This window comes from Sinocyclocheilus anshuiensis, unplaced genomic scaffold (assembly GCF_001515605.1).
Source record: "Sinocyclocheilus anshuiensis isolate Anshui unplaced genomic scaffold, SAMN03320099.WGS_v1.1 scaffold140, whole genome shotgun sequence".
Classification (NCBI taxonomy): domain Eukaryota; kingdom Metazoa; phylum Chordata; class Actinopteri; order Cypriniformes; family Cyprinidae; genus Sinocyclocheilus; species Sinocyclocheilus anshuiensis.
In genome coordinates this window covers 1,208,548-1,218,658 of record NW_015554147.1, presented here as the reverse complement: position 1 = coordinate 1,218,658, position 10,111 = coordinate 1,208,548, and the positions used below count along the sequence as shown (strand labels likewise).

General features: G+C 40.5%; 1 protein-coding gene across 1 annotated transcript; it reads right to left on the bottom strand.

Moving 5' to 3' along the window:
* Window positions 1–1,282: 1,282 nt before the first annotated feature.
* Window positions 1,283–10,102, bottom strand: LOC107670629 (EH domain-containing protein 2-like). Its single transcript, XM_016463291.1, has 7 exons — window positions 9,831–10,102; window positions 8,295–8,770; window positions 7,070–7,246; window positions 5,083–5,180; window positions 3,146–3,558; window positions 2,738–2,902; window positions 1,283–2,655 (listed from the first exon to the last, which is right to left on the bottom strand). Exons 2-7 carry the CDS (start codon window positions 8,513–8,515, stop codon window positions 2,098–2,100), a joined length of 1,632 nt encoding a protein of 543 aa, XP_016318777.1. The 5' UTR covers window positions 8,516–8,770; window positions 9,831–10,102; the 3' UTR covers window positions 1,283–2,097.
* Window positions 10,103–10,111: the final 9 nt, after the last annotated feature.

Below are 10,111 nucleotides of genomic sequence, written 5' to 3'. Positions count from 1 at the left end.
TTCAAATTCTTTAATTACCCAGTTTTGTTTAAGGGAATTGTTAGGAGTTTCAGTATAAACTGCAGATGATTATAATGATTTATGTTTACTTGCTCAATTTATGAGGTGGATCTCAAATGTCTGTATGTTCACACAGCCTCTATCACCACACACACATACAAACTTGCAGGATTCAGGATTGAAACCAGCCCTGAAGAAAAGTCCAAATAGGGGGATACTAACGTTTTCCATAAAGAGATGACGTCAAAAGCCTGAAACTGGACTTTAGGAAACTTAACGGACCCGAGGAAAAGAGATCTTAATAACTCCTTCAAGCCCATCCCACCACATTCTTCACCACTGAGTCACATTGTAAACCAGCTAGCAATGGAGGGATGGGTGGATTGCCTCTGTTTCTCATTTGTGTTTCTTTCCACTAAGAAATTGAGGAAAGAAACAGTGAGATACCCTTCCTCTCTTTCTTCACAAACCTGAAGGGTTACACACACACACACACACACACATACACACAATGCTTTCACAGGTTGTGGGGTTGTATGAGGGAAGAGGAACAACTCAGGCATTGAGTAAGATGTGACAAAAGTTATAACACAGCCTCTAGAATGATGAAGAGCTGGAAAGTATAAGCGAAGAGAGGAACGGGTGGTTGTGCTGGAAGATGGAAAATGCTGGTATGGGGTTTTGGCAGGGAGATCTGTGACTCACTGTTTATCTGGCCTGTCACCGAGCAACTGTACAGCATATGTGTGCACAAGACTGCAGCCTTTCTGCCTGCTAGTGCCTCCTTTCCCAGAAATTCAAGATTTGTAAAAGGCTCTTTCCATAGAAAGGATACCAAATAGGCTTTGAAACTTTCAAAAGTCTGTTTTGTATTTTCTCAAGGAAGACTCAGTGAAAGGAAAAATGTTAAATGTCAACCTAGGGACTTATTAAAATTAAATACTATATAAGCTGTTTTAAATTTCAATTTATTTTGAGTGAGGTTTGCATAACCCTGTAAATGTAATTTTGTGAAATATGATATTTTACTATTTTACTACCACAATACTTGTGGAATTTTGTTATTTTCTTAGCAATAAACATTACATAAACACAAATATTAAATTAAATAATAATGAAAAGGAAATAAAAACGAACTCATTATGGGCTAGTTAGTTTGGTGTAAAATTTTGGTTTATAGTTTGTACAATTTGTTCTTGTTTTCTTCTTCAAAATTTTACATATCAGTGTTATGCTTTTACAGTGCAGTTCTTTTTGTAAAAATGTCTTTTCAAACCAAAAAAGTACAAGTCAAAGGATCTTTATTCAGCACAATATATTTACTGTGAAAACAATGGTCAACTGAAGCAGACAGTGGAACTGTTTACAGTAGTCACTAAGAAATCTCCACTTTTTTTTTTTTTGCTTTAACATGTATGATTTTATATATATTTTGTGTCATTCAGTATGCATAGAGCTTATTCTATAAAAAAAGGAAAAAAAAATGATCACATGTAAAGCATATATCATTTTTTATTTTAAAAGCAAAGACAACAACATGCTAGTAAACTGATTTACATGTTCCAAAACAAAGTCTCAGAAAGGTTTTCACTTGCCTCCTCGGGTCTGCTGTCAAAGGAGTTTCAGAGTTTTAAGTGCTTGACTTCACATTCTGATTTAGTTGACTACATTAAAAGCCACATGGAAAAGTATGTAAAGCCAAGTCTACAGATTTTTACAATAAATGATGAAAATGAATGTCTTATCTACAAGAGTTTGTTTGCTATCCCTTAGTTCAGGAGCCATTATAAGTCATGTGTGTAGCATTTCTGGATGTGATGCCATATGATGTTACCATCAGGAAAAGAATGGTGACAGATGCAACATTCTTTTCAAGTGACTGAGACCAGTCTATGGTTTATCAAAATGCTCTTTGGCTTCCAGCTGGGAATCTTTGAATTGTTGCATTTGAACCAAGAATACAAAGTAAGACATTAATTGCATGTTACAAAATGGCACCAAAATACAGTGAATGGAGATGCACTGCAGCTGCTGTGGAGCTGGACAACATGCAGGAAGTGCGGACAAGTATCAGTGGAGGCCATGTAGGCGCATTGTCTAAGCATCAGAGCCTTTTTGCCGACGCTTGGATGGTGGTACGAGACGGGCAGGCAGCTCAGGGGGCAGCCCGTGACCCTCCAGTTTCACTTCAATCAGGTGGCTGGCCAGGGCAAACTCCTCGTCATCCAGCATGCCGTCGCGATCCACATCCGAGAGCTTCCAGATGCGGCCCAGCACAGAGTTGGGCAGCCGTGTGCTCACCATCCAATCTTTGGCTTTGGTGCCACTTAGTTTGCCTTCATTCGGTGTTAGGTTGTAGAAGATCTCATCATACTTTGGCTTGTCCTTTGTCACCACCCATTCCTCATCTTCCTCACCCACTTCACCATTTTCATCCGCAGTCTCGCCAAAGGGGTCACCTTCCACAAAGGGTCCGGCACGGGTTCCCAAGAAGGCCCCCCCTTGGACCCCAGGTTGGACTCCAGCCTCTATTTCTTCCTGCCTAAGAAGGGGCATGAGTTTGGCAATGTCGGTAGACAACAACTCATCCAGCATAGCCATCAGGTTGGACTTCAGGGCTTTGAACTTGGTGAAGTCATGTACCGTTAGTTGCTCCTAAGAAAAGTCATTAAAGACTATTTCAAGCAAGAAAATTTGTATTTTAACCTCACAACAAGGACCAGGTGGTTGCACTAACCTGCATCTTGGCACAATCAGGGAAGTCTCCAGGAGAGATATGATGCTGTAGCTGAATCTTGGAGAAGATGACTGGGAGTTGGTAGATCAGGTTCTTCTTCTTATTGTCCTTCCTGAAGACAGACGGCATCTCTTGCTTCAAGTAACTGATGATATGGGCATGCACCTGTGAGTGAAGCACATAGCCTATTGACTTTCATTGTATAGACACAAAACACTGAAATATTATTCAAAATATCTTCATTTGTGTTCCACAGAAGAAAGCCATACAGGTTTGGAACGACATGCAGGTAAGTAAATGATGACTAATCCTTGGGTGAGAAAACCTTTTAAGTGTTTGCATTCGATCAGTTTTAACTTCTGACATCACAGTTCCAACAAAGCGGCCATTACTGATATATTGACTTACCCTCACAAGACGTGCCCTCTTGACCAAGTCATTAAGTTTGCGTAGGGCTGCGTTGCGTGGCAGATTCTGGATATCAGCAAACAGATCTTCCTCCTCCAACTCAAACAGCTTGCGGTTGTCGGACACCATAAGAGGTTCAGACCAGAAGGATCCGATGTACACTCTCAGAACCTCAGGAGTACCAAACACTTTCCCCAGAGACCACATTAAAGCTCCATACACCCGCATGAGCTGCTGGGTATCAACCATATCAGCCTTGTTCAGCACAACACGGAGTTTGTCTTCATTCCCCTTGAGGGCCCCGATAGCCTCCGAAAATTCATCTGAGATCTCTAACTTGTGGGCATCAAAGAGAAGGATGATCCGGTCCACACGTTCAGCAAACCAGCGGAGAACTGCTGGGAAGTCATATCCTACAAAATGAAAGAAGAGGTAGAACGCAATCAATAAACTGAACAAAAGACAACGGTAACTGCTAGGGATGTAACGATTCACTCAACTCACGATACTCCTACACCTAAATGAATCGCGATTTGTTTAGCATCTCAACCGATTTGAATCGTCACATATTTGAATCGATTTTCGCGGTTAATCGTTACATCCCTAGTAACTGCTCTTGTTTCCAATTTAACATCGACTTCTCTGATTGGTGGGACTCTTTTCAGTTTAAACTCACACTGGTTTGTGAATTCTAGAGAAGTATACACTATTGCTGTACAACAGGGTTCTGTTGTGGCCTAATGGTTAGAGAGTTGGACTTGTAACCCGAAGGTCATGGGTTTGAGTCTCAGTACCGGCATAAATGTAGGTGGGGGGAGTGAACAACCAGCGCTCTCTTCCACCCTCATTACCCACAGATGAGGTGCCCTTGAGCAAGGCACCGAATGCCCAGTTGCTTCCTGGGCGCCGCAGCAAAAATGGCTCACGGTGTGTGTGCATTTGGATGGGTGAAATGCAGAGCACAAATTCCAAGTATGGGACACCATACTTGGCTACACGTCAGTCAGTTACTCACTCACTAACTCTGCTACTGTCCTACATATTTAAGCTCCAACCCCAAACAAACATCAAGGTGTTTAGGTATACTTGATAATTACTGGCAGATGTGTTGGAGCAGGTCTGGAACTAAAGTCTGCAGGATGGAAGCTTTCCAGGAGCAGGGTTGGAGAACCTTTACAACCTTTAAGCTCATGACTTGACTGAAAGGTTTGTGACAGGGTAGCCAACCCTACTCCTGGAGGGCTACCTTCATGCATACTTCAGTTCTAGCTCTGCTCCAACACGCCTGCCTGTAATTTTTAAGCAATCCTAAACACCTTAATTAGCTCCAATTAGGATTGGAGCTAAACTACCCTCAAGATGGCTACCCCTGTTCTGTGGACTGTAATTCTGGAACCCAGCTGTTGTGCTCTATTGAAAGTATTTAAAAAAAATTTAAGATCCTTTTAGCTCTTTAACAATCTTCTGGGTGATTATGTGCAAATTTTGTGTGAACAATACGTATATGCTAAAATAGTTATGACAACAGTTGAATCCTCCAGACCCTCCTACATCCCCCAATACATGTCAGCCCTTCACATTCCTTCCCTGTCACACCTTAATGGCTTACTTTCCCATTCTGTGCGTCACTTCAACTGCTGGAAAATGTGAGGAAAAGCAGACATCGACCAGAAAGGTGCAACACTGATAAGCTAAGGTTACCCAATGATGTTCTCTGTAGGAGAGCCTAGAGACTGATCATCTGCTATTTACTCTGAAACAAACTCTCGGATTAGTGTTATCCTTTTTATTTATGCCAGTTAGTACCTAATACCAACACCGAATTAAAGAGACATTGTAGACCAGTTTAAATGAAGTTAAATTTCAAGTGAGAAATGGATTGAAATTTGGCATAAAATACCTCCAAACCTCTCTCCCTACTTTTCCAGTCTGCTTACCTCGACTCACTCTTTGTTTGGCCCCGGAGAGAATGCCTGGGGTGTCAATGATGCTGATGCTCTCCAGGACCTGGTTGGGCATCTGAGCACACTGGAATCTGTCAGAGACAAAGATGAAGTTTAAAAAGATTTTGTATTGCATTTAGTGATGGAACCAAACTTTCAAAGTTCATTGAATGGGTAAGTCAAGTAAAGACTTCATGTTGATATATTTTGTTAAATACAAGATTGAATGTTCGGTCTATGATTTTTCTGCTGTTTTAGGCCGCAGTCGCCCAGTTGCGATTTGATTCCTTAAAAGGGCACAGCACAATTATCAAACATTCAGGAACTCTTTAGTTAAAATCACTCTCCCCCTGAGAAAAGCTGAAAAATTAGCCATTACTCCTATCACAACTGTTGTGTGTGATCTAAGAAGCAGACTTCTAGCGTTACTCCTCCCAGGCCGATCCATTGTGTGGAAGTGGTGCTTGAAACACACAGGGCTTCCTGAGGGAAAATGACCAGCGCTGCCAAAATCAAACAATACTTTCCACTAATGATCTGCGGCATAGAAAAACATGGTCTCTTCCTGCTTTAAATGAGTTTAACGAGTGGACTGCTTCCCTGGGCAGGAAGTAGGAGAAAAGAAGTTCTCAAAACATGTTTGCAAAAATACACCCAAAGAGATCAGAGCAAAACTGTATCTGATTAAGACTCCCTGGCACTCAAGACAGCGCCTCCTCTGGTGTTGAGAGACAACTACAAGCTAATTATGTTGAAACTTTCTTGGCAAGGTTAATGAGAGGACTGAGGTATTCAGATGACCTGGACTTGAACTACAGCTTACTTTCCTCCAACTGTTTGGCTACTGCTTGGTATTTTAATACCTGACATTGCTCCATCTACCACTTCATTCACCAAATTAATATTGCACTCATACAGAGGGTTAGAGATTTGTTCTAAATATTAGAACAATATTTTTTAATTAGTAAGACACACTGTTTCATTTTTATTTCTATATTAAATATTTTAACAAAACTGCTTCACTGCTTTTTAATATTTGAAAAACGTTTGTCCGCCAAATCAAAGCCATGTGGTTTGACCAACACGCAGAAAATAAAACATAAATCAGGAAATTACATCAATGAGACCCCAGCAGACCCTCATGACTGTATGTCAAGAATAAAATATTAGATAATTTGAACTTTTTAATGATAAGGCACTTTCATAAAAATCTATAAAAAGGTTTTTTTATTTTACTTTTTTTTTTGATTGACATGTATCCACTCAAATGTGTTCAAGGTGTAATGAAAATATGTTATTACTTTTTACTTAGTTGTTACACCACATGACATTAAATTGAGATCTGTTAAACGTTGGTGTATTCCATTTAATTTGTGCTACATGAATGCTACCTTAAATCATGATGTTCTTTTTCTACATCATAATGTTAGTAAGTAATCACACAGAACATGCTTGCAACTGCATAGCATCAAGCTAAAAAACACCTTGGCAAACTCATAGCAATGCCCTGGCAACCACCCATTTCAACCTAGCATAGTGTAAAGCACTAATCTTCAGAAATCACATTATCTTCAGAAAATGCAAAAATCCTTTCTTCATAAAATGTAAAACTCGTAAACATTTGATTATTAAAGACAAACTTTGAAACGAGGTCCACTCTTTAACCTCTAACGCCTCTAAATCATCACAGATTGTAGTTCTGCTTTAGGCACACTAGCGCTCATTGCCCTCTCTTGTGATCTCTCCCTTCCACAAGTTTTCCACAAATAAGGAAAGTCCCTCCTACCTTAGAAATTTGACACGGACTCTTGAAATTCCGTAGAGCAAAAACTAACACACTGTTTCTCTGTTATCTTCCCTGCATGCCCAGAGTAAGCAGACAGATCAGTCGACACATTCTTCCACACAACCCACCCTCATTTCTCATGTCATGTCGTACATAGCGGCTCAGTGTAACAGCTGCCTGTATGACTCTATTCACCTGTTGAGGAAGGTGTTTCCGAAGGGGTTGAGCTTGCGGAAGGGTTTGTTGGGATCCACTATGAGGGCGTTTCCAGGAATGATTCCCTCCACGTCTCCGTGCATGATAGCAGTGAAGCAGTCGGTGGTGGGCTCCGGCCCTATACGACTCCCTGGGACATCCTGTTCCAGCAGATATCTGTGTTGACAGAACAAAGCCATGGTTACCGTGTTGACATGATAGTTTTTAATAACCGTGTGGTTCTACTAGAACAAACAAAGCACTATGGAATAGTTTGGTTTAAAGGGGTCATATGATGCTATATTTTAAAGATCATTATTTTGTGTATTTGGTGTAACAGAATATGTTGACATGCTTTAATGTTAAAAAAAAACACATTATTTTTCAAATACTGTACATTATTGTAGGTCCTCTATGCCCCGCCTCTCTCAAACGTGTCGTTTTCAACAAAGCCCCCTCCTTTGACAAGCGCAGTCTGCTCTGATTGGCCAGCTGACCCAGTGCATTGTGATTGGCCGAACACCATAAGCACGCGTCGGAAATGTAATGCCCCTTACCATAATCGCAGCTTCAGCTTTCAAAGTAAATATCAAGACAGTTAATAATGTCGTTAGTTTTACCATCAGTTCAAGCCTGAAAGGGCAACAGAGTCGCGTGACAGACACAGTGATGATTTCAAAAGTTTGGGAACCCTTGGTTCTTAATACTGTGTGTGGTTACCTGGATGATCTACGACTGTTTTTCTACGAGGATTTTTCTGAAGAACAGTGCTGTTTAACTGTTCAGAACAAACAAGGGACTCATGAACAACCATCACAAAAAACATCTTTTATGTCAAATACCTTACTCAGGACAGTACTAAATAAAAAATAACATGCATTTTGTATGATCTCTCTTATTTTGTTAAAATTATTCACATTTTCACAGATTCTGCCAGGGGTTCCCAAACTTTCGCATACCACTGTATTTCCATTTGGTAAATGGCCTAAAACCAACCCTTGAATTTAATACTGAGTTCAAACCAATGTTATATAGACAGAAGATAGACATCAGACATAGTGAGCTCCCAAGATCCTAAACCATGAGTGGACTAATACCGCTATCCAGGGCCATAACCACATAGACACCATAGCTTTAGCTTTTGTCAAACATACCGTTATTTTAAACCCCTTAAAAGCCCTAGACTCAGAAAAGCCCTAGTAAACTGACTTATTTAGAGTCTTACTTGATGAAGGTAGTCTTTCCTGTGGAGTACTGTCCAACCACTAGCACCATGGGTTTGTTGTCAAAGTCGGCGTCCTCCAGACTCGGTGAGTGGAAGTCATGGAAGCAGTAGTACTGCTCCAGGGGCAGGAGTTTCTTTCGATAGAGTGACTTGAGGCCCTCGGTCACTGTTCTGATCACCTCAGGGGCCTTCTTGACATTCTTGCGTCCCCAGCGTGACATCTTCGCCTTGGGGGAGTATTCAGAGTTTCCTTTGCAGTTAATTTATTGCTGTGTTTTGCACGGTTTACGTGTCCTCTGGGATGACTGTGACTCTTCTCTTGCTTACAGTATTTATATAATGTACCCAAGCGTTCTGCCTTGAAGGTTTACAGTGTTTAAGGGATGTTTGCTGGAGTTATAAAGCAATAGTATACGATGTTATATAACGTTTAACCCCCGGGTTTCTTCTGCTTTAGTAAATGACTTTTTGTTTGCCTGAAAAACATAAAAAGGGTAAATGTAAGGTTGAATAGTTGCTTGTTATATTTTATACAGTAAATGCTGTAGGTGTTTTAGCCACTGTATATTTCATTTATTTCTTGGTTAACAGGCCTTTGCTCCCATTAAAATGCCTAGCTTTTCCATTTACCTTCAAATAAAGAATCTAAACCGACGTTTTCAGCCTACAGGGAAAGTAGAGGGCATTGTCCATACATGTCCCTGGAAAAAGTTGGTGCTCATTTTGGAAACACTTACACACACACACCCACCCAAACTCTGGGTCCACAAACACACATTCATAACTTATTTCCGTATATTGAAAAGAGTGAGCCATGTTTTCCAACAGTGGGAAGTTAAATGAGTGAAGGATTACGGTGTGTAAAGGGCTGAATACACCAGCGATGTGTCAAACACAAGCGTATTCAGTAGTTTTTCTTGAATCTTGACAGGATTTTGCAGTAATTCCAATAATGAGCATTTGGCTCACAGTGGATTCTAAACACTCCCTACTAATGCATCATGCTTATCAGGAGAACTTATTCTGAATCAAAATGGCGGTTATGCAGAAGTAAATGCACTCCAGAGAGACATGTTTCTCATGTCAAGGTTGTGCCAACCTTAGAGCCTTTATCATCAATTGAAAAGAAACTAGTTATGTTGAAATAAAAGTTCAACTTTTGCACAGCTGACTTGGCAAAAGGAAGATGGTTGGGATTTGACTATGTAGTAAGACTCGCATGTTGCACAGAAGATGGAAAATGCCTTGTGGCATCCTTCACCACAATTGCAACACATACAGTTGAATTCTTTTGGAGAAGCCTTGAGCTTCAGTTAATTTCCAGAAGTATTACAAAACGAGAACACTGATGTGTGCCAAAAATCAGAGGAAAGGCCAAAGGCATTTGCTCCCTTTAGTACTTTTTTTTAGTTCATTGATGCATGCATCCACCATTTGGAACTATATTCTGAAGCTACATTTAATCTGAAAGGGATTTTAAAGTGTAAAACACAACGCAAAGGTACACTCCAAAAAGTCCACGATTTGTCATCTTACCTGGAGAATGCTGAATCTTAGATTGAAATACTTGAAGAGATGATAAACCTTAACCACTCTTTCTATAGCCCCGGAGGTGTTTCTACACATCAGGATGTATCTTAGTAGACGAATCTTTGTCCAAGGCACCCAAATACCAACAAGTCAAACGTTTCAAGTGATGGTTCTTCTCAGATATTTCATGTATTTCAGATGAGAGGTCTTGATCTGATCTGCCTGTGCTTCTGACTCCTCCAGCAAAATCAGCTCTAAGGCATGCACACAAGTACTGCCTCTTTCCC

Coding starts and splice junctions, on each gene's coding strand:
- LOC107670629 (XM_016463291.1), bottom strand. CDS start 8,515: ATGTCACGCTGGGGACGCAAGAATGTCAAGAAGGCCCCTGAGGTGATC. Junction 7,247..8,294: donor GGAAAGACTACCTTCATCAA/GTAAGACTCTAA, acceptor CTGTCAACACAG/ATATCTGCTGGAACAGGATG. Junction 2,903..3,145: donor AGAGGGCACGTCTTGTGAGG/GTAAGTCAATAT, acceptor CTTCACTCACAG/GTGCATGCCCATATCATCAG.